Source organism: Brienomyrus brachyistius, chromosome 22 (assembly GCF_023856365.1).
Source record: "Brienomyrus brachyistius isolate T26 chromosome 22, BBRACH_0.4, whole genome shotgun sequence".
Lineage (NCBI taxonomy): Eukaryota > Metazoa > Chordata > Actinopteri > Osteoglossiformes > Mormyridae > Brienomyrus > Brienomyrus brachyistius.
This window is the reverse complement of record NC_064554.1, coordinates 12,028,040-12,055,227: the sequence shown is the minus strand read 5'-3', so window position 1 is coordinate 12,055,227 and position 27,188 is coordinate 12,028,040. Positions and strand designations below refer to the sequence as shown.

Below are 27,188 nucleotides of genomic sequence, written 5' to 3'. Positions count from 1 at the left end.
TTGCATGTTCCTATGCAGACAGTTCCCAGCTTGCGTGCGTCTTTATGCTGCACAATTATACTGCAGCATCTGTGCCATGTGCATTAGACTCGTTCTGGGAAATTTTGCCCAGCATTTCTACCCAGAATGCATCTGGAGCCCATTACAGTTTCCTGTGGGGGACGCCGCCATCGCATCTGCAGGTCACAGCAGCGCGGCTCCGATCTCCGGCGCAGGCCTCACCTCTCCCCTGACGTCCCTCTTTTTCTGGCCCCGCAGAAACGGCAAGATCCTGGTGACGCTGGTGGAGGTGGCTCTTCCACTCCTCTTTTCTGCCATCCTCATCGTGCTCCGCCAGAAAGTGCCCTCGACCGGCTACCCCAACGGCACGCATTACGAGAGCTTCTCCGTGCCGCCTGCCCTTCCCGCTCTCCGTCGGGAGGTTCCAGTTCGCCTTCGTCCCTGGGAACTCCAGCGTGGTGCGGCAGGGTGGCTGAAGACGTGCAGAGGAGCCTGGGTCCAATGAGCATCCGCTCAGGTCAGTTCCCGACGGGGGGGACGGGCAGGACCGGGGGGCATGCCGTCTGCTGTGGGGGTCCCCTGGGGTTACGATGTGGCCCCTCCCTGGCCTGACGGAAGACTCTGGAATAAGTGCTCCAAAGGCGGAATGTACAGAGCGAAAGTGTGAAATGGGGAAGGTGACTTCACAGCTTGTGGGTGTGACGCTCTGATGTTCCAGCAGCGGCAGAGTGGGCGATGCTGGAAGAATTTTCTGTGCCAGTGTTGTGTGTGTGTGTGTGTGTGTGTGTGTGTGTGTGGGTATATACACACACCTGTGTGTGCATGCGTGGTCGCGCGTGTGCACGTGTGTGTGGGTCATGTACATGTTACACTGTGGGGACCAAATGTGCCTACAAGGAGTTAAAAAACCTGCTATTTAGACCTTGTGGGGACCATTATTTTTGGCCTCCCACAAGGGGAAACTCAATTTTATAAAAATCTGTGACTTCAGTCAAAAAAAACGAAAAATGCCAAAAGTCTCCTAATTTGTTTAGTTTACTTATGGTTAAGGTCAGGGTTTGGCTGGGGTTAAGGTTTACATTGTTAGCATTATGGTTTTGCCCTTAGGAATGAATGTAGAGTCCCCACAAAGATATGAGTACAGGTGTGTGTGTGTGTGTGTGTGTGTGTGTCTGTGTGTGTAATTGGCATCTATCCTCCTTATTTCCAAAGGATATCCTCCCACAGTGCTGCATTGCTGTGATTTGCATTCGCTGTTTATAACACATACGTATATTTAGGTGATGTCACCTTTGGAGTCAGCGGCTCCCTCAGTAAAATGTATATGTTTGCTTTATCGTTAAGGGCCGTCCAGCCATTGTTACGTAAGCGCTGTGTCCTGAGCTGCCAGCAGGCTGTGACAGACTGTATTCGTCCATGGACTGAGGTCCTCCTTGTCATCCTTGGTTTCATCCACCCTACAGACAGACTCGCTCCGCTGCTACCTGGCAGACTGAGGAAGCATATGGACCTCTCTGTGTGGACCTTTAATCTGCGCTCTGTCCACAGCGGATTTAACCTTTTACCTGTCTGCTGCAGAGTAGAAGGCTTGCGATGGAGTAGCTGTTAGGGCAAATGGTTTGTAGCAGAGGGGTGCGTTGTGAATGTGTAACTGTGTGCACTTTAAATGACTTAAAATGATGACATCATAATGAAAATAGGAGCATATTTGTTAGCATAAATCGATATACACACGTAAAAGAATAGAAATGACTCCAAAGAGCATGAAGATCACCTGAGGCAAATCGATGAAAGGGGTTAAGCGAGAGAATCAGCTAAAAGTGAGAGGTACAGCCAAGTGGTGCGTCTGTGGGGATGTAGAGGCAGTCCGCGGCTGCTGCGTGAGGGGCTCTGTGGGATTCTCATGGGCCGCATGTGGGTCGGGGGCCGCGTGGTGGGACTGCGAGGACAGGTGACACCAGATTTATGGGCTCCTGCAGGGCAGCAGCCGGGATAAGATGCATTTTACCCAAGTTTTAAAGGCCAGACAGAGAAGTCGGCACCCTATTCTGTCCCCGGCGTGGGCTGCTGCTTCTGCGTCTGTGGAAACGAGGCAGAGAGAAAAGCAGGCGGCTGTATCAGCGGGGCCTCATCGCTCCACTCGGGGAACCTGTCGGGCGGGTCTCACTCCTGCTCCCTGTGGGCCTCAACCTGACAACCAGCTCCTCTGATAACATTTATTTGCACGTCTTTTTGGCTTGGGAATTTGTCGATCCGTGCTGACTGCTATGACCTTGGTTCCCTGTTTGTTGCTCTGTTTGTGGGGGGGGGGGGGGGGGGTGCTGGGGGCTAGTTGTATGGGCTTCACTGATGCTGTGCTGGACACAGAGCTAGTGAATGTGGTGTGGCCACAACCCTTCTGGTTCCCCCCGGCACTTTCTCTTCATATGTCACACTGTGGTTCTGTGTGCCACTTTACACCTGTATATGGACGGCATGATGGTAAGACCCACTTTATTTGACTGGATTTGCTCTGATGATGTGGAAGACAGGACTTACCGTGTGTGTTGTTTCATTTCCTTGATAATAGAGGGATAATGTATGGAACATGACTGGTCACATTTTTCATTTATTTATTTATCAGATGCTTTTGCTTTTTCTATAATAACATACAGGTACAGTAAAGCAGGGCCAGCCGGTCCCTGGAGCTGTTAGGGTTAAGGGCCTCGCTCAGAGCGATGTGTAACTGAGAGAGCAGGGCCAGCCGGTCCCTGGAGCTGTTAGGGGTTAAGGGCCTCGCTCAGAGCGATGTGTAACTGAGAGAGCAGGGCCAGCTGGTCCCTGGAGCTGTTAGGATTAAGGGCCTCGCTCAAAGCGATGTGTAACTGAGAGAGCAGGGCCAGCTGGTCCCTGGAGCTGTTGGGGGGGTTAAGGGCCTCGCTCAGAGCGATGTGTAACTGAGAGAGCAGGGCCAGCCGATCCCTGGAGCTGTTAGGGGTTAAGGGCCTCGCTCAAAGCGATGTGTAACTGAGAGAGCAGGGCCAGCTGGTCCCTGGAGCTATTAGGGGTTAAGGGCCTCGCTCAAAGCGATGTGTAACTGAGAGAGCAGGGCCAGCTGGTCCCTGGAGCTGTTGGGGTTAAGGGCCTCGCTCAAAGCAATGTGAAACTGAGAGGTCAATTCATTCTGTCAGCCTTGGGATTTGAACCAACAAGCTTCCGGTTACGGTCCTAATCTGCCCCACATTGCCAGTCCCCTTTATTTTTTTGGTTACCATCAATTACTTTAACAGTTTTTTTTCAGTGACATGCTTAAATTGTATGTACCCTGGCAAACAATTACCCATTACAGGATTAACTGGATGGTTATAATTGTTCAAGGAAGCCTTATTACAATATATTGCCGTAAGGTAAAAATTTGCCCTAGATTGTTGGAATGACTCTCGAAGCAAATGAGAGACATTTGTGAGATAACCGTGATTGATCACCCTTGTGCACGCGTCTGTGTTACAGTGCGAGGCTTTGAGACGGAAGAGCTCTTTGAGGAGTTTGTGAAGACGGACCCGGATTCCGGCTCGGTTCTGGCAGCCGTGATCTTCACACATACCTTCTCCCATGAGGACGAGGCCCTGCCTCTCCAGGTGAGGATGATACCGCCGTTGCTGATCGGCTGAATGAAGATGGCAGCTCACAGCTTTCTTTGCCATGTCCTTAATTACCAAATGTCCCACATGCTGGAGAGACTTGTTGGTTTAAACGATTAGCCTCAAATAGAGAGATTCCTGTGAGAGATCAGCCATTTCCATGGCCTGACCTTTGTTTCTTAACAATTCTGGCTTGCAAATAGTGAACCTCTCTGAAAATAGCTGGCTTTTGCTTCCTTAGAATATTCCAGAACCTCTCTTTAGTGGGGGAGGCTTGGTCGCAATTAAACTCACATTCTGGTTCATTCTAACAACTGAAATCTGAGACACAAGTGATCAAGTAAGTTGGTGTCTTTGCTGTGAGCTGTGCCAACAGACCTTGTGTTCCAACTAATCACTTTTCTTTCACTCAATATCGCCTTTGTGGAAACCAGAATATCTCCATACTGCAGAAGACAGGAATGATGAGTGGTTTTGATAGGCTGCCAGAGTGCACACTGCCACGGAAACGCAGCAACGGCAGACTTTAGGCTGATTTATTTTTTAGATGGATAACTAGACAAGCTAGAAGGACTAGATAAACTCGAAAAGGAACTATCATTTAAAATTGCAGAGCTTGCGAAGTTTTTTTTGCTGAGGCAGAGTAAAAACGTTTTCATGTAACTTTTTCGCGGTCTCGACCCGGCAGACTGTCGTCCTCGTGATGTTACGGTTGCACGCGCGTTACATGCGTTGTCCGTATTAACATCATGCAGGTCTTTTAAGAATCTCACAAAGCAGGAGCAGAAAATGACTGAAGTACATAGTGTAGCGTGATAAGAGACAGGTCTCCCTCCACCTGTGCTCCAGGAGAATCACGGCCAGTGCGCCTCCTCCTCGCCTTGTCACCTGCTTCCTGTTTTCCTGCAGTTCTCCCCCTCCTCCTTCTGCACCTCACACCCGTGGCCCCCTCCCACCCTGATCCTTCTGTCTCCTCTCCCCAGGTCGATTATCACCTTCGCTTCAAATACAGCCCCCGCAACGCCCCTGCCCGCGAGAAGGTGGAGCTAAACCCAAACAGCGACCTGGACTGGCACACCCTCAGCCTCTTCCCGCTGTTCCAGCTGCCCGGCCCCCGCGAGCAGTATGACGCCCACGGGGGCACGCCAGGTGAGCGCCATCTACCTGCTGCCTCGCCTGCCATTTTCTCCGTCTGTTTTTGCTGAGAGCACAGATCACGTTTAGTTCATGTACAGTTCTGACCTTTCATAATGACACTCTCCGCCGTGTGCACAAGCGCTCTCGCATGCCTTTTCTAGTGTCAAGGCAAGAAGCAGAGAGAGGGTATATGCTAGTGACCTCTGGAAAGTTAATTCTGAGAAAATGTTGGCCTAATACACAGAATTTACTGTAGGCAAAGCAACAAAAATGCTGCTAATGTATGTATGACTGAGATTCTGGATGCAAACTCAAACTCAAAAAAGGCCGAAGATGCGCTCAGTCATGTGACTTTCTAAATGCGAGTGTCGCTTTGTGGCCATTTGTGCAGCCGTGTTCTCCATGGCAACCCTGGAACCGCATTAAAGGTCGACCTCACAGAGCATGCTATTCCACTCCCTCCCAGGGGACCCGGTCCGGCTCGTGTTCCCAGCTTCTCAATCAGGGAATGAAAACGGTCCGACTGGGGCTGCCATTAAGGGCACATTAGTGTGGGGCTGGACTGGCTTTTCACAAGTAGAGGTGCTCAAACTCACTCTGCGTGGATAACCAGTCAGTTTGCATGGTGGACATAAAAAGGAGATGTTAATATAGAAGATTGTTTTTTAAAAGGATATACCCACCATAATCTGAATTTAATATGAATGTAGTAGTTGAAATGTAATGCTGAATAATATGTATTATATAATAAGCAATGCTTTGTTTTTGTGAAAAATAGTACTTTTGCATCACAGCTGATCCGCAGTTGAATTCAGTTCCCGTTGAGCGAGGTGTCCTTCCCTTTGCTGGTTTTAGTGCCAGTGATTCATGGGAAAGCGATGATTAGAAATGTATTTTGGAAGATATATACGTCCTGGTAACACGCATGGGGGTGAGATGTCTGGGTCATCCGAAGGGTCAGGCTCTGTTTGCGATGCATGTAATGCGATTTCTTCGCACACACTGGGCATCTTGTGGGGGTTAACAAAATTAGCGCCTTTTAGTGTGCAGCGTTTTAGGGATGAAGGAGCTGGGGTTATAGAAATGGCATAATAATGAGGTTAGCTGAAGCGTTCCCTTCCGTTGGGTTGTAAGAACGCCCCCTGTTGGCTTTGCTCAGGGTACTACAGGGAGGGCTTCCTGGCGGTGCAGCATGCGGTGGACCGGGCCATCATGCGGGCGTACAACAGGACGGCGGCGGACGCCCTGCTGCTCCGGACCAGTGTCTTCCTGTCCCGCTTCCCCTTCCCACCTTTCATCTACGACGTCTTCATCCTGGCCATCCAGAACCAGCTTCCCCTACTGCTGGTGCTCAGCTTCACCTACACCTCCCTGAACATCGTCCGCGCCGTGGTGCAGGAGAAGGAGAAAGAGCTCAAGGTGTCTGTCCGTGTGTCAGTCTGTGTCCATGTCCGTGTGTCAGTCTGTGTCCATGTCTGTTTGTCTTCGTGTGTCACCAGGCACGGCCGTCTGCTGCTGCAATAAGCACAGCTCCTCGGATTCTGTCCAGGCGCTCGCTTCTCTTATCTGTTAATACTTAACTAACTAGACCTAGTCTCTGTTTGCGTAGGAGCAGAGGACATTGACCCAGCATGACTTAGACCTTTTTCCTGTCTTAATGATCACTTCCTGAAACCTTGCATTCGTTTTACAGTATATGGGTCATGGTGCAAGAGTTGATTTAGGCAACTGTGGCAGTGCGGTTCTGTGTACTAATCCAGAGAAATATTAAGACTGAATTTCCCACCCACATTTTCTGGTGTAGGGTTAAGCTGAATTACCCAAGATTCAATTCAGTTAATTTTCTCTGAATTAGACTGGCCTAAGTGCATGATTAAAATCGAAATGTATCATGATTAATGGCTTTTCTGGGCACATCCTGCTTAGTAACTGCTGTGAGTATTATGGGATAGCGTGTGTGACCCCCACGGTCTCTGCTCTGTTGTCAGGAATACATGAGGATGATGGGCTTGAGCAATGGCCTTCATTGGGCCGCCTGGTTCCTCATGTTCTTCCTCTTCCTCGCCATCTCTATCTTCTTCGTCACGCTGATCTTCTGTGTCAAGGTGGGTGGCCGGCCGACATCCCGCCGGAACCTTCCGTTTGTGACGCGTGACCGTACATACACAGCCAAGTTCCCGCCGGTCATGGTGCACATGGTCTCCGGTCACCCTCAGTCTCACGGCCACGTTCACGTCTGCCCCCCCCCCCCCCCCTCAGGTCAGCCCCAATGGTGCGGTGTTGAGTTACAGTGACCCCACCTTGGTCTTCGTCTTCCTGCTGTTTTTCGCCGTGGCCACCATCAGCTTCAGCTTCATGATCAGTGTGTTCTTCTCCAGAGGTGAGCGGACGCCGGCTGGGGCGCATCATGGTCCAGCTTCATCAGGGTCTGCCAGCTCATCAGATGGTTACGGCACTTTTCTCTTCCCTGTAAAACATGCGAGTCGTACCTGAGTGGAGGAAAAAGCGTATATTCTATGTATTATTCATTAGTAGTATCACACATCATGATGTATTGATTCATTCCCGATAACCTGGAACTTCCAACTAACTCCGAATTTCTAACCTTCTGCATAAAAAGGTGCTATCAATCAGTTGAATGGAATGGATTCGTAGTGCAAATTCACCGAGCGAATGCAAATCCTCCGTGCCGACCTTGTGCAATGAATAACTAACGAGCTTGAATCGTACCTAGTCTCTTTGTGGTACGACTCGGGTACAGCTCAGGTACAGCATGGTCCCTATATGCTATTGGAAAACTGCAATAAATTACCCACCATTGAGACTCAAGTGTTAGGGTGGTGGGTGGTGCGGCATGAAAAAGAAGGAAATGTGCTTGGTTATGTCCGCGCCGGGGAAAGCTGCAGGGTAGAAGCCTCTGGGTCTGCCTGGTCGGTTACTGCGCCGCAGACACCCAAGCTCAGTGCCCTGCAGACGCCTCATCTGCAGGCTGCCGTTTCCTAGTGATCTGGAGTATGTCCCCACCGCCCCCGTGTGTGTGTGTGTGTGTGTGTGTGTGTGTGTGTGTGTGTGTGTGTGTGTGTGTGTGTGTGTGTGTGTGTGTGTGTGTGTGTGTGTGTGTGTGTGTGTGTGTGTGTGTGTGTGTGAGAGAGAGAGAGAGAAACCGGGGGGGTTAGTGTAAGACGTGTGACAGTTTACTGGAAACCACGCAGCCCTGTTTGTGCTCCACCGTGCGTTTTGCTGACTCGCCACACGCCCTGCAGCTCAGTCCGTCAGGGAAGCCAGGCAGGCGGCGGCTGTGAACCACATGGAAATCCGTGCAGAGAGCGTCTGAAAAGCAGCAGAACAAAAGCCCTTTGTGAGTGTCAGGAGGAGCGCGATCGCGTTCCTGCACCTTTGTGTAACCCGGGCTGGTGTGGCGGCCCTCCCTCCCTCCCTCCGGCACTCACCAGACGAGTCCTTACAGCCTCGCATCTCCAAAAAAGGTCGAAGACGCGCTCGGTCATGTGACTTTCTAAATGCGAGCGTCGCTTTGCGGCCATTTGTGCAGCCGTGTTCTCCATGGCAACCCTGGAACCGCATTAAAGGTGGACCTCACAGGGCACCACGGATGTTGGTGAAGATGGCGGCCCGGTCCCTGCTTTGTGTCCGGGGTGAAGATGGCGGCCATGGCTCATTTCCACCTCTCGAGTGTCGCAGGCGTGTGGAAGACGTTGTCGGGGTCTTGGCACGGCAGACAGGGTGTGAGGTGTGATCGTGGCGGGGCACTTTTATGGCGCTCTGTAAAAACCAGAAAGGAATGGAGCTGATAGCCCGGAGGGGGCTGGTTTGTGGTGTCGGGGTGACGTCACGCCTTGGTATGGGCGAGGCTGACAGACATTTATATCCGTTTGCTAATAATCTATGATCTGTGTTTCTTGAGTGGCGCTGTGGCCCCTGCACGCGTGGCTGAGGAAAGCCCGTGTGCGAGGCGTCTCCCGGGAGTTCCCAGGCAGACTGTCGCAGCCTGCTGTCTGAATGGCCAGGTCATTTTTGGTACAGCCAATGAAATGCTTGCAGGTTTGTCAATGTTCATAAAAAGCATCTGAGGGCAGAAGAACAATGCATTTCGGGGAAAGGGTGGTACAGAGAGGAGATTAATGGGCGCCCTGAGAAACTTCTCCTTGCTCATTGTCTCTCTATCCACCCCCAGCCAATGTGGCGGCGGCTGCTGGTGGCTTCATCTACTTCCTGAGCTACATCCCCTATGTGTTCCTGTCGCCACGCTACGACCTTTTGACCCACCCGCAGAAGGTCTCCGCCTGCCTCGTCTCCAACGTCGCCATGGCGATGGGTGCCCAGCTGGTGGGCATGTTTGAGGGCAAAGGTGAGAGCCTCCGTGGGGCACGGGGGGGGTCACTGGCTGATCTGTGCAGAGATTGCCCTGTGCGTTTGGGCTCACAGACACCATTAACACTACTGTTTACTGTGCCTGTATGTCTGACGGAGGACTCTATAAGTGTCCCAGCATTATTTTGTGATGTAGAGCAGGGTACCCCAATTCCGCCACTGCTGGGCAAGACTGCAACATAATTTGCAGGTTTCCCTGCTCAAACACACCTGATTCAGCTCACCAGCTGATTGTCAGGTGTAGTAGGCGTGTCTGAGCAGGGAAATCTGCAGGACCGGATTTGGGGAACCCCCATGTAGGATACAGGAAGGAGCCAGATCAGGGGTGGCCCTTTGCGGATCCACACAGCCCCCCCCCCCCCCATTGGCCTGCCAGGGTATCCCTGCGCCTCCAATGCCGGAGTACGTGTTCAGGTGCTACGGACAGGCATTTCCCAAGCAGATGGTTCACCATGGGTCTGACCTCTGGCCTCCAGGGACTGGCATCCAGTGGAGTAACCTCTTTGAGCCGGTGACGGTAGACGACGACTTCTCGCTGGCCCAGGTGCTGGGCATGCTGCTGCTGGACGCGCTGCTGTATGGCCTGGTGGCCTGGTACGTGGAGGCCGTCTTCCCTGGGGAGTACGGCGTGCCGCTGCCCTGCTACTTCTTCCTGCTGGTATGTCCCGCACGCCGTTGCCAGTTGGGCCGCCTCATCTCTGCAGTCATGATGGGAAGCCCCCCCCACTCTGTGTCCCAAGGGATTATGGGTGTTACGGGAATGTGTTGCATGAATCAGTTGCTTATATATCTGTATCTCCTGCATTTTTGCAGCAAGGTACAGTCGCATGTTTTCGTGTCAAAGTCTGTGACGTTTTTAAAATTCCGTGAGAATGTAGGGCGACTCTGCCTGTAAGACCGTGACCCCTGACCCTAGCCCTCGGCGATGGGCGCCATGCAGAAGGGCGTACTCTGATTGTCATTCCGAGGATGTGCTGCACCGGGTGACCCCCCCCCCCCCCCCTTTCCCTGGAGGAAAGCCATAGGTTTTCCCATTACGGAGTTTGACGGGAACAAGAAGACAATCCCTGAGAGTGACACGCTGACAAGGCCGATGAGGGAACCTTGGGCAAAGCAGGACCAATGACAGTGGTGGTGGTGGCGGTGGGGGGTGCATTCAGGCCACCCGTCAGGCCTGACGCGTGCTTGCGTGAGTGCAGAGTGGAAGGAAATGCTCATCGGGCCAATCAGGAAAGAGCCGCTTATCGTAGCCGGAGCGCTTGGCCGTCGCACTCAGGAAGTGCTCAGAGGACCCCGCCCTCGATCCCCCTTGGAAAAGGGGAGGAGCCACATGGGGGGGCTGACAGTGCTGACCCTCGTCAGGCCGTCCACGTGTGATGGGGCTCCGTCATCGGGCCAGTGCAGGACGCGTTGCACGTCGTCATCGTTTACGGTGAATTGGGGGGGGGGGGGGGGGGGTACCATGGACAGGCGCTTTCTCCTGCTGACTTATCAGTAGGCGAAGTGTGGGGGGGCAGGTGCCTGACACAGTGACAGATCGGGATGCGGGGGGCCGTTCGTCAGCCTGCTGTTCTCCTCTGCGGCCCCCCGCCCCCCCTTCCTGTCCTCTCCTGCCGTGTGCGTTTCCCATACTCCTCATCTGTCGGCTGCCCCCCCCGCTCTCATTCTCCCTGTGCCGACACCCTTTCCCAAGCCTAACCTCACAATTTTCCTTCACCCCTCTCTCCTTCTCTCCATCCTCTCCCTCCAGGCTTTCACCCTCTTCCTTCTTGTCCTTCGTTCGTTTGCACTTTTCCTAGGAAACAGATCTCTTCCCTCGCTCCAGGCCCTCAAAAGTTACAGTACCACGCACCGGCCTTCATTCATCTGCGGTCCTGCTTCTGGTTTTGAAAGCCTGCATTTTCTGGATAGGCACGACACCCCAACCCCCCTCCCCATTCACCACCGTTCCTTAGTGAGCTCATCTGTTCATTAATCAGAATATCACCCAGTCTGGTAACTCGGCTACAGGCGGTATCATACACAATGCAGAATAATAAATAATGAGTAAAAGCTGCAATGCATTATGGATACTGCTTATAGAATCTTGAGCACCGCGGTCCCGCCTGCCTGGCCATAGAGTGTGGCGTGGGCCAAGGTGGCTCTGTGTTTGTTGTGGCAGTGGTTCTTAAAGAGGAACTAGCAGATCCTTTGCTTTTATTAAACAGCTGTGATCATCCTCTGTCACGTCTTCCTGTCTGCCATGGTTGTGACATGGCTTCCTCAGGTGGTGCAGGCTGCACGATACCATCATCTAGTGCTGTGCGTTTGGTAAACATGCCGCAGTGAGTGTAAGGCATGCCGCAGTGACCGCCAAGCACCGTGTTATCACCTGTCACATGATATCAGTGCCGCAGGACAGTAACCACTGGCTGTTTCGCCAGTGTAACCCACCCGGACCGTTATAGATCAGCGATGTTTGTAAGGATGCCAGTTAATCTTTCTGCATGAGCTTGAAGGAAATGAGATGGGGCTCCATCTATGGTGAGAGCTGTGTGGATTTTTGTTTTCCTGTACTGTCCTTGAGCTTTAAGGTGGCTGTGAAACTTGTCTGTTATAGCACCACCTTAAGGGTGACTTAGCTGTGGCTATTTTGGTGGACTTTAAATAAAGTTAAAGCAGCTCTTACTGGAATTGCTACCCCAGTATTGTTTCTGGTTCATTCTTGGAGAACACGTTCAGCACTCGCGAGAGGATTTCGAATCTCTGGCTTGTCACTGCAGCTGAAGTTACTGTTAAATTCATGGGTACCACACAGGAACCCCTCCCCACTCTGCCGCCCACTTCTGCAGTTGAAAGTGGCTGCTGCTCCAGTTCCTTAATGAGCACGCCACCTACTGACCAGCGTCTGAATAGGTGCTGTCGTTCCTCCTCAGCCCTCCTATTGGTTCGGCAGCCCTCGTCTGGCCTCAGTGAAGGAGAAGGAGGAAGAGGAGGATGCAGAGAAGGCAGTGAAGGGCGAGTTCATCGAGGAGGAGCCGTCGGGGCTGGTGTCCGGGATCAAGATCAAGCGCCTGTCTAAGGTGGGGGCCTGGCGGGGGGGGGGGGGGGGCGTGTTTGGAGTGACTGCAATCTCAGGCAGCAGGACTAAGGTCATAAAACAGGAAGGAAAAGGAAGTGATGCTTCACCATGTATACAATTTGCAAAAGGAAATTGTAAAAATCAGCCAAAAAGGTATACAGTTACTCCTCAATATTACAGTGAGAACACAAGGACTACCCCAGGCAAAACTGGTTATACGCCCTCCCACTCAGTTAAAAAAAATGTAAATAAAACATACAGAAAACTACTTAAATTTAAAGGGGGGGGAGTTTGGGTGGAGTGTGGCAAGAACAAAAATACCGATCGTATAATTATGGGTGAGAGTGCTGGGGACATGAATCATGGGGCGGAATTTGCAACGATGTGAAGCGGGTCAGGAAGAGAAAGGGCTTCCATTTACTGTGAAATTCCCACCAAAAACACTGAGTATCTCATCTTCTCCACCGTTAAAAATGACACAATGAGTCTTTTCTGCTTACTTTACAGTATGTTTTGGCAACAGCTGCACGTAATAATGGAATAACAACCGTTGAACTGTGAGATGTACGCACCCACTGTTCTTATGCTCTAGGATCTTTATGGCTTCATTTTTAAACAGATCATGTATAATTAAACGCACTGTGCGGCCCTGGTCGAATGCTTTGTTATGTACAGCATATTGATCTATTTCTCATTGTCTTGTGTCTCTAACTCGTCTGTGCAAAGCCATTTTTACACTCTCAGACAAACAGTATGGCGTTTCACCGTATGATTGCATATTTAGAAATGACGCTATTCTTGACTTTCTTTGACTTGGTCTGACAGTGGAATCCTGGATACTGGCAAGGTGTCCTGTACACATTGGCCAAATAATTAAGGTTAATCAAGCTGTTTATAGAATTATCACCATTATCGTTCCATTTTAACCTGTACTTTTTGGATTATAAAACTCTAACTTTTAAAGTAGTCGTACAATAGTACTGTTGCAAAAGACAATGAAATTTTATTTATACATGCGCGCATGCATGCATGCATGCATGCATGCATCCATCCAGCCACAATCTCTTCGCCAGCACAGGCTTTGCACGGGACCCGCTTAGTACATGTCAGCCTGACCTTTCTGCTTCCTCTCCACCAGGTGTTCAAAGCGGGCAACAAAACTCGGGAGGCAGTGAGGGACCTGACCCTGAACATGTTCGAGGGACAGATCAGCGTTCTGCTGGGCCACAACGGGGCTGGCAAGACGACCACCCTGTCCATGCTGACTGGTGAGGAGTGGGAGGCCTGTACACACACATGCACACGCACACAGGCTTGCATGCCATTAAATAAAGGCATTACACATAAATGGTTGCATTCCTATGACACTGTTTTCTCCCCGTAGGCCTCTTTCCCCCCACCAGGGGGCGCGCCTACATCAATGGCTATGACATCTGCCAGGACATGGCGCTGGTACGCCGCAGCCTGGGTCTGTGCCCGCAGCATGACGTGCTTTTCGACAACCTCACCGTGGAGGAGCACCTGCTCTTCTATGCCCAGGTGAGTGCCCCCTGCTGGCTTGCTCTCGCCAGCGCATGCCTGTCTGCCTGTATACTGTCTCTTAGGCTTTGCTTACCCATGCTCTGTTTCGCAGCTGAAGGGCTACCCCCGTCAGAACGTCCCCGAGGAGGTGGACCGGACTATCCGCATACTGAACCTGGAGGACAAGCGGCACGCCCGCTCCAAGACGCTCTCTGGGGGGATGAAGCGCAAGCTGTCCATCGGCATCGCCCTCATCGGCGATTCCAAGGTTAGCCGCACCGGGCTGCTGATGCCCTGCAGGGCTCACGACCCCGTTTTTCATGGTAGCTCCTTGGAGGGTGAGCAGGCTGTTCTCGGTCGCCGTGGTCATGCTGTGGTCGCCGTTCTGGCCGCAGGTGGTGATGTTGGATGAGCCCACGTCGGGCATGGACCCCTCGGCACGGCGGGCCACGTGGGACCTGCTGCAGGGCCAGAAGCGCGGCCGCACCATCCTGCTGACCACCCACTTCATGGACGAGGCCGACCTGTTGGGCGACCGCATCGCCATCATGGCCAACGGGGAGCTGCAGTGCTGCGGATCGCCGCTGTTCCTCAAGAACAAATATGGTGAGAGAGGGCGGCAACTGGATCGGGGAGGGGGCATGTGGGCAACTGAGCTGGGGGGGGGTATATGGGCGACTGGGCTGGGGAGGGGTCTGTGAACAAGTAGGCTGAGGGGGGGGGCAACGTGGACAACTAGGCTTGGGGGGGGAATGAAATCCCAGCATTGGAAGGAGAGACCTTTGGGCCCCTGAGTAAGGCCCTTAACTTCTGCTTCAGGGACTGTCTGACCCTCCAAACATCGTTTTGATAACCGCATCTGCCAAATAAATAAAATGTCATGTGAAGATATAAGGATCCCAAAGGCTGTGATTGGATGTGTAAGATGATGGCGGGGCATGTGCCTGACTGCATCCCCTTCTCGTATCACAGGTGCTGGCTACCACATGGTGATTGTAAAGGGTGAGATGTGCAACGTATCGGAGATCAGCCAGCTGGTCCACATGTACGTGCCCAACGCCACGCTGGAGAGCAGTGCAGGTGCAGAGCTCTCCTATATCTTACCCAAGGAGAGCACCAGCCGGTAAGGCTACCGGATGCCGCCCAGGGGGGTGCCAGCGAGCTGGCAGAGAGCCGGGTTCTGACGGCCACCTTGCCTGTTTCCCGGCAGGTTTGAGCTGCTGTTTGCAGAGCTGGAGATGAACCGAGAGGAGCTGGGCATCGCCAGCTATGGAGCCTCTGTCACCACCATGGAAGAGGTTTTCCTCAGGTCTGCATCTACGCTCTTAAACCATGTGGGATTTGAACCCATAACGCGTCAGTTAGTCCAGCCTGACAGTCGCAGCATCGAGGTATTGTGGGATATCCCAGCTGGGATGTTTGTGGCTGCCCTGCATGGTGTTCTACTGCTGGTGATTGGTGCTAAACGTGTGGCTCTCAGCGCGTACAGGCCTACGTCTGACCCCGTTCTCATTTGAACCCGTGTCTGAGCCCTTTACGCTTTCCTTTGTATTCTCATGGCGTGTGTCCGTGCCGTATGTGAGCGCCACCTCTGTGCGACTCCCAATTTTTGGAGAACTGCCCTTACATGGTGGAATTTACAATACGAGGTGCTGCTGCTATTTAAGTGGGCAAAGGAGGTCTTCCTGTTCTGTTCATTTGTTCCTGCTTGGATATTTAAGGGCTCATCCTCACTGATTACAGTGTTTGCTTCAGGCTGAATATAGACCTTGCCGACGTCAGCAGTTTGCACAAAAGCTGCATTTTTTTCTTGCGGTCAGCATGGTGCAGCCATTATTAGTGTCAAATGAGGAGGAAGATGACCCCTGTACTTCACTGAACACTGGTTAAAGGGTTGTGTGTGTGTGTGTGTGTGTGTGTGTGTGTGTGTCTTCTCGCAGGGTGGGGAAGCTGGTGGATTCCAGCCTCGACATCGAGGCCATTCAGCTGCCGCCACTGCAGTACCAACACGAGCGCAGGTCACATGACTGGTCCATGGACGATGGCAGCAGCATCAGCAGCATCACGGACGTGACGGACTTCACCGACAGTGGGACTCTCATCCTGGAGGACTGCTCCAACATCAAGCTCAATGCGGGGGTGAGCTCTTTGGGGGGGGCGGGGGGGCCCTGGAGCTCCTGAAATCTGCCAGATGAGACGCCTTTTAATTAGCACCTGACTAACACCTGAAATATTGGGTGCCCCCCTCCCCCCGCCCCCCAAGGAGCGGAGCGACCTCGACACCCTCGACATAGGAGTAGGCGCTTGTGTGAACTCGCACTGTCTCGCCAAACGCTCGCCAGCCGGTGCCTGATACCTGGCGGAGCAGTAACCTTATTAAAGCTCTTCATCAGTGCAGGAGGGCTGCACATCTGCGGCAGAGGTGGAGCAGAAGCCAGCAAACACACTTAGACAGGCTTATCAGTTCAGCTCAGCTCAATTCTGCTGTCATTATAGTGTACAAAGGTACACAAATCCTGTCTCTTGTGCCTCCTAGAATCGGTGCAACAAGTTTTAAAGTAGAATAACACTGTAGAATTCAACAATATATAGAATAACAAACAATAACAGAATTTAAATAGCACCTAATAGAAATACAAATCAAACGCCTGACCGCTCCCCCCCCCCCCTCGGTCCCCTCACAGGTGAGGCTGTACCTGCAGCAGTTTTACGCCATGTTCCTGAAGAGGGCGCTGTACACCTGGCGGAACTGGAAGGTGATCGTGGCGCAGTTCCTGGTGCCGCTGGTGTTCACCGTGCTGGCGCTGGTGGTGGCACACTCCCTCCCGGGCCACGGCGACTCGGCCCCGCTGGACCTGGCGCTGAGCCGCTACGGACCCACCGTCGTGCCCGTGGCCGGGGCCAACTTGGACCCCGTGGCGGCCAGCATGGCCGCGATGTACGGCGGGCAGGTGGCGGAGCAGGAGGGCCGCGCCGAGGACGTCTCCGGTGAGCAGTCTTACAGGACCCTTCTCGTCGTGTATAACGGCTGGGACTAATCACCTTTTCTACAGAGAACCACAGCTGAAAGTGCTTGTGATTATGAGACTGTTTGTTTCTCAAGCTACATACAGGAATATTAACAATTTCCTCTCTTGTGACTCCCTACCTCGGCTAGACCTCCCCGAGTTTGTGCTCCGTCGGGCTGAAGATGAGGGCGGAGCTTTTAACGAGCACTGCGTGGTGGGCGTGTCCTTCCATAACTACCTGCAGAGCTTTGTGGAGGCTACAGCCTACTTCAACAACCAGGGATACCACACCCCGGCCACGGCTCTGCTGCTGCTGGACAGCGCCCTCTACAGGCTGCTGGCGGGGCCCAATGCCTCCATCCATGCATCAAACTACCCAATGCCACGCAACATCTCAGAGACGGCGCAGAGCCAGCTGACAGAGTGAGTACGGGGATACGGCTTCTGCACTAACACCCTGCTCAAGGCGGATCGGTCCGCTCATGCTGAGCCCCAGGCGCCCTGACTAAACGAGACTATGGTGGCCCTGAAGTACAAAACGTTTAAAAAACTCAATAATAGTAGGAAAAAATTATCATTTCAAATGAAAAGCATAAAAGCGTTAAGAAAATGGATGTAAGAAACCCATTAGGAATTCTTCTGTGGTGTTGGCATGCTGTGAATTGTCTCCTCCTCCTCCTCCTCTTGTGCCAGGGGTCAGACGGGCTTTGCCATCGCCATTAACCTGATGTACGGCATGGCCTCCCTGTCCAGCACCTTCGCTCTGCTCCTGGTCACCGAACGCTCCATCAAGTCCAAGCACGTCCAGCAAGTCAGCGGCGTCTACCTGTCCAATTTCTGGTTCTCTGCACTCCTCTGGGACCTGATCAACTTCATGCTGCCCTGCGTTCTGATGCTGGTCAGTGGTTGCCCCCCTGTGGCCATTTGTTGGGTGTTACTGCACCCTTGTATCACATGTGTCTATTTTGCCTTGATTTGTACTTCTGCGTAAAATCAACTAATGCATAAAATGTGAGTCTGTAGTGCTTTTGACGTTTTTTTTTCTCCAAAATTTGTCTCCAGGAAGTTTGGAGCAGTACTAATATAGCCAGGACTTGACAAACAGATACTTTGCTACATTCAAAAATTGAATATATCGCAGGTTGGGAATACAATACATGCAACATCCAAACCTATCAGTACGCGTTTTGGCGGTGTGGTTGCTAAGCGACAGACGCGCCAGCTCCCTAGTATAAATGCTTGCGCTGGCCGCTTGGGTAGATGACGGCGTAGGTGCGATGCCGAAGCATGAAGCAGCCTTGAGCGAGCTCGCTACTGCCCCCTGCAGGTGGTGTTCTGGGCCTTTGGGGTGCACGCCTTCACCAGGGACAGCCACCTGGTGGACGTGCTGCTGATGCTGCTGCTGTACGGCTGGGCCGTGGTGCCTCTCATGTACCTGCTGAGCTTCCTGTTCTCCACCGCGGCCACAGCCTACACCCGCCTCACAGTCTTCAACATGGTCAGCGGCACCGCCTCCTTCCTCGCCGTCACCATCATGACCATCCCCGGTGAGGCTGCCTGCTCACGGCACCTGCCTTCAAAATGGCCGATCTCGCCGTCTTGCTATTGCCGTAGATGCTGGTTCGTTTTTTTTTTTTTTAAAAGTCCCGCTCTCAGTAGAGATGTTGGTCTCCCTGGCACAGAGCTGCACCTGGAACACCTCTCTCGGGTTCTGGACAAGGTCTTCCTCTTATTCCCAAACTACTGCCTGGGGATGTCCTTCAGCCAGTTCTACCAGAACTACGAGGTCATCAGCTTCTGCACTTCCAGCCCCATCGCCGAGTCCTTCTGCAAGGTCTTCAGTAAGTCCACCAGGGGGCATGGAGTGGCTGTATCCATGACGACAACGTCGGGGGGGGGGGGGGGGGTGCATCATAAGGCTTAACGTAACCATAGCGAGAGTGTGTGCTATACACCTACTATACTGTAGTTCAGATGGTTATGACTGCTTATGAAATGCACAGCTGAATTCACAGGTAATATTTACGAAATTTTGCTAACTAAAAACTTGTCAGGGTCCCCCCCCCCCCCGAGTGAAGAGAAATGTTCTTTATTTGCCGAGAAAATTCGATCGACAATTTGAGTCCTCCATGCAGGCGAGCGTGTATAGTTTATAGTAAGAGGCGCTTGAGGAAAACGAAAACCGTGGGGAGCAGCATAAGGTCTGGGTGTGTTTACTGAGGCCAAGAGGAAACGGAGCTTCATTTTGCAGAAGTACTGAGTGCAGGAAACAGCGGAGTGCATGGATTGGGCGCCTGAGGAATTCCAGGCTCCTCTGAGAGGCTCGCGTAGCGTAACCGGCGGCTGAGGATCCGAGACGGCCCTCCCGCCGCTAATGCTAACCGCTGCCACCGTCTTTCGCTTTCAGACCTCACGTATCAGGAAAACTACTTCTCCATGTCGGAGCCCGGGATCGGCCGCTTCCTCGTGGCCATGTCTGTTCAGGGCATGGTCTTCATCACACTGCTCTTCGTCATCGAGCTGCAGTGCATTCGCACGCTGCGCCGCCTGCTCGGCGCCCTCTGCAGGAGGCGGCAGAAGGTGACATGGCGCCGGGTGACTGGGGGGGCTGGGGGAGAAGGTCCTTATGAACTATTATGAACCATTGTATTTAACCCGAATTTTGAATATACAGTAATTGGCTTTATGCCAGCCCGTTCGTAGGTACAGATTGTCCGTAAGTCAGACGTTCTTACCCTACGGACCGCCTGTAGTCTGGCGCTAGCCTTTCTGAACGGTGGCGCCTGACTGTACGAGCCTCCTCGGTGTATCCCTGGGGCCCAGATGCTGCTGCTGGGGGCACCCTCACTCCAGCCGGAGGACCGAGACGTGGCGGAGGAGCGCAAGCGGGTGCTGGAGTGCCAGCCGGCCGTGGAGTCAATGGTGGGCAGCCCACTGGTCCTGCAGGAGCTGACCAAGGTACGGCGGCAGGGTGTAGAGGCGCGGGAGGTTCACCCCGGAGAGGCGGTAATGCGTAGATGGCAGCTCCTCCCGAGCTGTTCTGCCTCTGTACAAGGCTGCCTATAAGGGGGGAAATGGGGAACACTTTCAGGGATCCAGACACTAGGGGGAGCTCATGAGAAAAGCTGTGTGAAGTTAGCTTTATTGGTAATGGTAGCTTAAATTTGGGGGGGGACATCTGCAGAATTTTTAAGGGGGCCTTGCCCTGCCTCTATAATGTGTGAAGACTTACAGCAGTGTTTATAAATGTCCACCAATCAAGCTGTCCGGTAAGGACTGTCTGTTAGCAAGTTAAGGTCATGAAATACACAGGGCAACTTTTTGAGCAATGTTGCCGGGCAATTACCAAGCAGATGAGACGAAGGGCAACTGGGTCTGGATGATCGTGAAAAATTGCGCACTGCCAATCAGAGTTTTTCAAATAGAAGTTTGTCACCCAGTATGAATGAGAAAGTGCCAGAGCAACCCTGGTCAGCAACACTGTCCAGCCAGATTGTTCAAAAATCGTCACCCGAAGACTGTGATGTAAGGGGCACCGTTTCCCAACCCAGTCCTCTGGGGCCCACAGACGGTCGACGATTTTGCCCCTCCGAGTACTGGATTGGGGAACACTGCTCGAATATGTCAGAGACCGTTGTGGCTGTTGCATGTTCATGTGCTCATGTGCGCTTGTTAAGCCATGTAGTGAGAGGCCAGTGGCTCCCGCAGGTGTACGGCAGTGGAGCCGCCCTACTGGCCGTGGACAGGCTATCTCTGGCTGTGGGCAAAGGCGAGTGCTTTGGCCTGCTGGGATTCAACGGGGCTGGGAAGACCACTACCTTCAAGATGCTGACGGGAGATGAGACGGTGACTGCAGGGGACGCCTACATCGACGGCTACAGCGTCCTGAGGGACATCAAGAAGGTCCGAGCGGCGCCTGCATAGAAATCCGGCAGCCCGGTGGTTAATGAACGGCGTGTAAGGCAGGGTTTGACCTTTCAGTGTGTGTGATGCACAGGTACAGCAGCGCATTGGCTACTGTCCGCAGTTCGACGCGCTCCTGGACCACATGACCGGCCGCGAGACGCTGTGCATGTATGCGCGGCTGCGCGGCATCCCCGAGCGCTACGTGGCAGCCTGCGTGGAGAATGTGCTGCGCTCGTTGCTGTTGGAGCCACACGCCGACAAGCTGGTGCGCAGCTACAGGTGCGGCTCTCCTCGTGCTTAAGAGGGCTGCGTCGGCCACGCCCACAACAACAGCGAACCAATCGCAATGCACATGATGCCCATGTGACCCCAACCACTGTGATAATTCAACCTTAGTTGTGGAAGGCTTCTGTGCTAGATACTCATATTCTATGTGCACTGCAAATACTCCGTCCGTCCATTCATCCATCCTGACCTGCTTATCCTGGTCAGGGTTGCATGCAATGTAATACTTCGTAGTCATAAATAAATAACTAGCTATCAGGTAAATGTTAAGTATTTATCAAATTGTTAATGCGCGTTTCCGTATTTTATTGCTTGGCAGACGTTTATATCAGTGTGAAGGTTTGTTGCGGGGAGGGTGCATGGGGGCCTGGGAGCTGGGTTGAAGTCCCCACCATGACTCCATGTGTTTGGAGTTTGCATTTTCTCCCCATGTCGTCGCAGGGCTTCCTTCAGGTCCTCTGGTCCCCCCCCCAATTCCAAAAGCACATTGAGGCTGATCGGAGTTACCAAATTGGCCATACGTGTGTGTGTGTGTGTGTGTGTGTGTGTGTGTGTGTGTGTGGGTGAGTGAATGGTGTGTGAGTGTGGGTGAGTGAATGATGTGTGTGTGGGTGAGTGAATGGTGTGTGTGTGGGTGAGTGAATGGTGTGTGTGTGTGTGTGGGTGAGTGAATGGTGTGTGTGTGTGTGGGTGAGTGAATGGTGTGTGTGTGTGTGTGTGGGTGAGTGAATGGTGTGTGTGTGTGTGTGTGGGTGAGTGAATGGTGTGTGTGTGTGTGTGTGTGGGTGAGTGAATGGTGTGTGTGAGTGTGGGTGAGTGAATGGTGTGTGTGGGTGAGTGAGTGAATGGTGTGTGTGTGGGTGAGTGAATGGTGTGTGTGTGGGTGAGTGAGTGAATGGTGTGTGAGTGTGGGTGAGTGAATGGTGTGTGTGAGTGTGGGTGAGTGAATGGTGTGTGTGTGGGTGGGTGAGTGAATGGTGTGTGTATGGGTGAGTGAGTGAATGGTGTGTGTGTGGGTGAGTGAGTGAATGGTGTGTGTGTGTGTGGGTGAGTGAATGGTGTGTGTGTGGGTGAGTGAGTGAATGGTGTGTGAGTGTGGGTGAGTGAATGGTGTGTGTGTGGGTGAGTGAATGGTGTGTGTGAGTGTGGGTGAGTGAATGGTGTCCCTGGTGCCCTGTGATAGGTTTGCACCCCATCCTGGGTTGTTCCCTGCCTTGTGTCTGTAGCCTCCAGAATAGGCTTCAGACCCCCATGGTTACAGCATATGAATGGATGGGTTTGTTGCAGGTTGCTTGTCTGCCGTATGTCCTGAACAGGAATAAGAAATCCCTCCTTAGCCACCATAAAATCTTTGGCCTGTGTCTCTGCCTTGTCACTCTGAGCCCTAAATGCCCCACTTTTCTGCAGTGGGGGCAACAAGAGGAAGTTGAGTGCAGGCATGGCGCTGATTGGAGGCCCCCCCGTCATCTTCCTGGACGAGCCGTCCACGGGCATGGACCCGGTGGCCCGCCGGCTGCTGTGGGACGCGGTGAGCCGAACCAGGGAGCTGGGCAAGGCCATCATCATCACCTCGCACAGGTCTGTCCCAGAATGCTCTGCGGCAGCCACACCTTTAATGCCAGTCACTGCAGCCCCTTTCAGAACGTTTAACATGTGTCACATTACAAGGAGTTGTTTAGCCATACAGATACCATAAGACAGCTTTATAAGGACGGAGGGTGACTGGAGAGGCAAATAAACAGTGATGGTTAGGACACCGATTGAGAGATCGGAAGGTTGTTGGTTCAGATCCCACGGTCGGCAGAACTGGGCCCTTGAGCAAGACCCTTAACCCCAGCTGCTCCAGGGACTGTCTGACCCTGCTTTCTCAGCTGTAGATCATGTTGAATAAACACTTTCTGCAGCATGGAGGAGTGCGAGGCCCTGTGCACCAGGCTAGCAGTCATGGTCAATGGCCAGTTCAAGTGCCTCGGCAGCCCGCAGCACCTGAAGAGCAAGTTTGGCAGCGGCTACACGCTGCTGGCGAAGGTCCGCCTGGAGGAGGAGGAGATGGACCTGCAGCTCTTCAAGGACTTCATCGAGAGCACTTTCCCCGGTCAGTGTGTACGCTTTTGGTAGCCGATTTGTGCGATTGCACCCCCAGTCCCGTAGGTGGCAGAATAATTCTTGCTGCCTATCAAAGACTCGCTTTGATCAGAGATTTTCCAGGACGCTCTTCGGGTCATTGACTTCCATGTTTTATTATCTCGACAATTAGAATAACACAGAAAGTATTATAACATAAAGCAGCGGATCGTGCCTGAAAATGTGCCACTGATTACAGGCAGCATGCTGAAGGATGAGCACCAGGGCATGGTGCACTACCACCTGACCGACAAGACCCTCACCTGGGCGCAGGTACTGGCTCTCCGCCTCCTTTTGCGTGCAGCTTTCCTGGTCCTCTCCCTGATGGCAGGTGAAGTGACTGCCCCCTACAGGATGTCGGCGAGCCCTGTCCTCATAGCTCTTTTCCTGTCCCCAGGTTTTTGGCACCCTGGAAGCAGCCAAAGAGAAATACAGGTTGGAGGATTACTGCGTGAGTCAGATATCCCTGGAGCAGGTCTTCCTGAGCTTCGCCCAGTTCCAGCACTGCGCTGAGGGCAACCGGAAATGAGGCAGAGCCCCGCCCCCTTTCCTCCACTGCAGGCCCTGTCACAGCATGCCAGGCAGTTAGAACAGCCCCGGGCTCCTCTGTCCTCACACATGTGGCTGCAGTTATAAATGCAGACACACACATACACAAACACACACACACTGACATATTGCACCGAAATGTGCAGGCCTTCAGGGCTGCGTCGTCCCATACCAGGGGCAGCGTCCACACTACACAGGGTGACTGTTTCTCTGCCGCGGCCTCTGGGACCGACCCAGCAAGACGTCTGGCTCCTAGCCGTAACTCAGCGCTGGTTTGTCTGATCTCTGTGACTGTTTTGAGGCCAAACGAGGAAGCCTTTCTCTTTTCCGGATTTACGAAGCGCTTGTTTCAAAGACCTTGTTTACCACTGGATGTGAGGAGCAGAATGCATATTATAGCTTGCGTTTGCGTGTGTCAGAGCGAGAGAGAAGCAGAGAACTCGCATTAGTTTTTGTGCTTTTGGTTTATTTGTCAGTCATTTCCAGAGGCTTCTTACTACGATCTTAACAGTAAGGAGATGTGCAAGTCACTACCTTTAGCTGTCTGTAAACATTCACATGCCACGTGATGTTTGATACATAACGTGCATGTTTTTTTTTGGGTTTTTTTTTTTATATAATGTTTTTTTTTTTTATCAAGTTGGCCATAAGTCCATCCTTAACCATGCTCCACTTCGGTCTTTCTGATCACCCAGTGGATATCCTGCCCAAAGCGAATCTATCAGGCTGTAAATACCTCTGTAGTTTGTAAATATTACGAAGAACTGTAGCTCTTCCCACCCAGTAGTAGTTATTGGGAGGGAATAGAGGGACCTGCATGTCAGGGATTCTTTGAAACCGCATTCGTTACCGTATCCTTGCTTCCAAAATAGACCCTTAGACGTCTGAATCAAGGACCGGCTCCACCCTATCATCACCGGTACAAGGAGGTGCATCGCAGGGCCCAGTGGCCTGCAGGAGAGCCATGAAACCGTGGCGATATTCAAGCCTCCGATTGGTGCACAAGTCCTCCTGGTGCAGGTTCTAGTAAACAGTGATGACACATGTCCGTGAGAGGTGTTCTCCACTGCACTGTGGACACCCTTCTGTAGTCGCTTTATAATTGCGTATAAATATACGTTTTCTGGCAACTCAATGATATTTATACAAGAGGCATTCATCTGAGCACCCAGTCAAGTCTTTTTGTTTGTTTTGTTCGTTTGTTTTTATCAGTGGACCATACTGTAGTAGTTTTGTTTTCGGCACTACTCCACGGGTCTGTGTTTACTTATACTCATGGACGTTGTTTGTGTGCCGAGCGACTGCCATGCCAAATCTCCTCCACCATACACATCCTTCCTCCTGTCAGCTGTTTGGAGACGTACGGTTGTATCATTGGCCAGTTAACCAGCGACGTGTCACAAATTCACCCTCTATGGTGGCAGACGCAAGCGTTTACATGAATGAAATACGCCGGCGAATGGTTTAAACAAGGTGTGTTTTCATTATTAGAAAAAATCATTTACATTTAGCTTGATAATATAACTGACATGTTTTTTTAGATTATTAATGTGTATTTAGCTCAATAGCAGCAGCCAGTGTTTACATTAATAAAATACATTGATAAATGTTTAATATACTTAGGTATCCCCGTAATATACAGTAATATACAGTAATATACAGTATCCCCGTGTAATATACTTAGGTTTATAATTGAATGCATAGTGGTAAAGCAAAATCCCTCGTACAATTGATTTTTAAAGGTGATAGTCATCAAATTCATGCCAGTTCAGCAAATGTGTTGCTATAAAGCTAAACATACAGTAATATTGAATGACACGTTGCTATGGAGAGAGGTAAGGAAGGAGCATGCGCTGATTACCTACCATACTTCAGCAAAACGTATCAGTGAATCAATTTTTGAACTAAACATACAGCTGTAATTGATCAGGCAGCTGAACGACACCTCACAGGAGGAAGGAATTTGGTTGGCAGAAGGAATATCACATGACAGGTCCATGTTTCACTATTGGTTACCCAAAACACCCAGTAACACTATGTATATGTACCTAGTTATCATCTGACAATTGCATGTTGGTGAGAAATTGCTACTCTGTCCTCTCCATCTTCATTTCACTACTGTTTGGTTTAACCTTTTGAAAATATGTAATTTATATTTGAGTTGGAAGCTACTGAGGTCCTACCAAGTCAGGCAAGGTTTGCTGTGTATGGCTTTGTCTGTTACCCGCACTGGACTGAGTGACTGGTCCCTTATGCCCCAGTGGAGCAAATCCGTCACGATAAAAACACTTCATCCATAAAACGGGCTCTGGGGGGGGGGGGGGGGGGCTGCATTATCTTTGCTTTACCCGGTCGTCCAGATCTTCCAGCTTTAAACCCTGGTTGTTCTGACTGATTACGGTGGTTTACGCAACGTAAAGCCGTCGGCGTCAGACCCAGTACCCCCGCATTCCGCCTTGCATTCAAAAAGCATTATCCACGGTCTGTCAGAAGTATGTTTCTGGTATGTGTTTGCCTTCGCAGGGTAGGACGCTCTACCTGTGATCAGAAGGTCGCCTGTTTAAATCCCGTGGCTAACTGAGTGATGTCACTGTTGGGCCCTTGAGCGAGGCCCTTAACCCCCATTTGCACAGGGTTACTGGTTGACCCTCCTTCCTCAATTGTATCTCACTTTGGATAACAGCTTCCACTAAATAAATGTAAAGCTCCATCCCAAGTGGCTGTAATGCTGTCACACTCTTCCTGCGATTTTTTTTTTTTTTTCTTTTCTTTTCTTTTCTTTTTTTAATATGCCATGGGAAGTGAGTTTGTTCCAGGATCACAGTCACCCGCAAGCCCTGATCTCAGAACAGTACTACAATGTTTTGGACACTAACACTTTTTAAATTTTCTTATCATAATAATAACTCATTTTAATACTGCACCACTGGACCCTGCATTTCCTTACTGACTGCACCCAGCATGTCTTCACACCAAATATCACATCACTGCACAGTGAGGGTGAACCGTCTTTCTCGCTGAACCCCCATGTCGTCCAAAATGAGTCGACCGTGTCCGCAGGCGGCCTACCTGGCTGGCATTCTGTACGTGGGCGGGCCCGCAGGGTGGGGGGGGTGTCTTGCTTGAGGACCTTCGTGCGTTCTCCACATTCACTGACGTGTCCCTGAGGAAGCTGTGGGACTTCAGACGAAGCTGAGCGGTCAGCATCCCCTCACACTCTGGTTACTGGGCTTCAGATATGGTGCTTTTATCCTTCGGGACTTTGGTTTCGTTTGTTTAGCAGAACTTACCTTAAAAAAAAAAAAAAAAAACTTAACTTTTGATGGCTGTAATGGAAAAAAACTGCAAACTGGTACCATACTGAAAAAGGGAACTAACATTATTGTGATCTAACTTACTAGATACATGTTGTCTACAATGAATGTATTGCTATTATTTTTTAAAATAAACCTGCTTTGTGTAAAGGGAAGCGGCCTGGCCTTTTGTTTCTCTCACTTTACCCCGCTGGTGTTGTTTTGAGATAATTGTTACCAATTAATCTGGGTTTTAAGAAAAGAGATGGAACCTGGTTCATAATCTCACCCTCTA

General features: G+C 51.6%; 1 protein-coding gene across 1 annotated transcript; it reads left to right on the top strand.

Annotated features, from left to right (window-relative positions):
* Positions 1-61: 61 nt before the first annotated feature.
* Positions 62-27,069, top strand: abca3b (ATP-binding cassette, sub-family A (ABC1), member 3b). The gene is given in 31 exon segments (XM_048991096.1): positions 62-390; positions 392-467; positions 469-517; positions 3,490-3,617; positions 4,604-4,769; positions 5,917-6,176; positions 6,746-6,862; positions 7,017-7,137; positions 8,950-9,123; positions 9,623-9,804; positions 12,062-12,208; positions 13,346-13,475; positions 13,592-13,746; positions 13,841-13,996; positions 14,124-14,334; positions 14,701-14,851; positions 14,939-15,037; positions 15,669-15,867; positions 16,413-16,716; positions 16,886-17,159; positions 17,430-17,634; positions 18,064-18,283; positions 18,419-18,577; positions 19,144-19,316; positions 19,560-19,694; positions 20,445-20,639; positions 20,734-20,921; positions 22,335-22,505; positions 22,832-23,022; positions 23,251-23,324; positions 23,449-27,069. Coding segments are annotated over 31 exon segments (5,256 nt in total). The 5' UTR covers positions 62-76; the 3' UTR covers positions 23,581-27,069.
* The last annotated feature ends 119 nt before the right edge of the window (positions 27,070-27,188 follow it).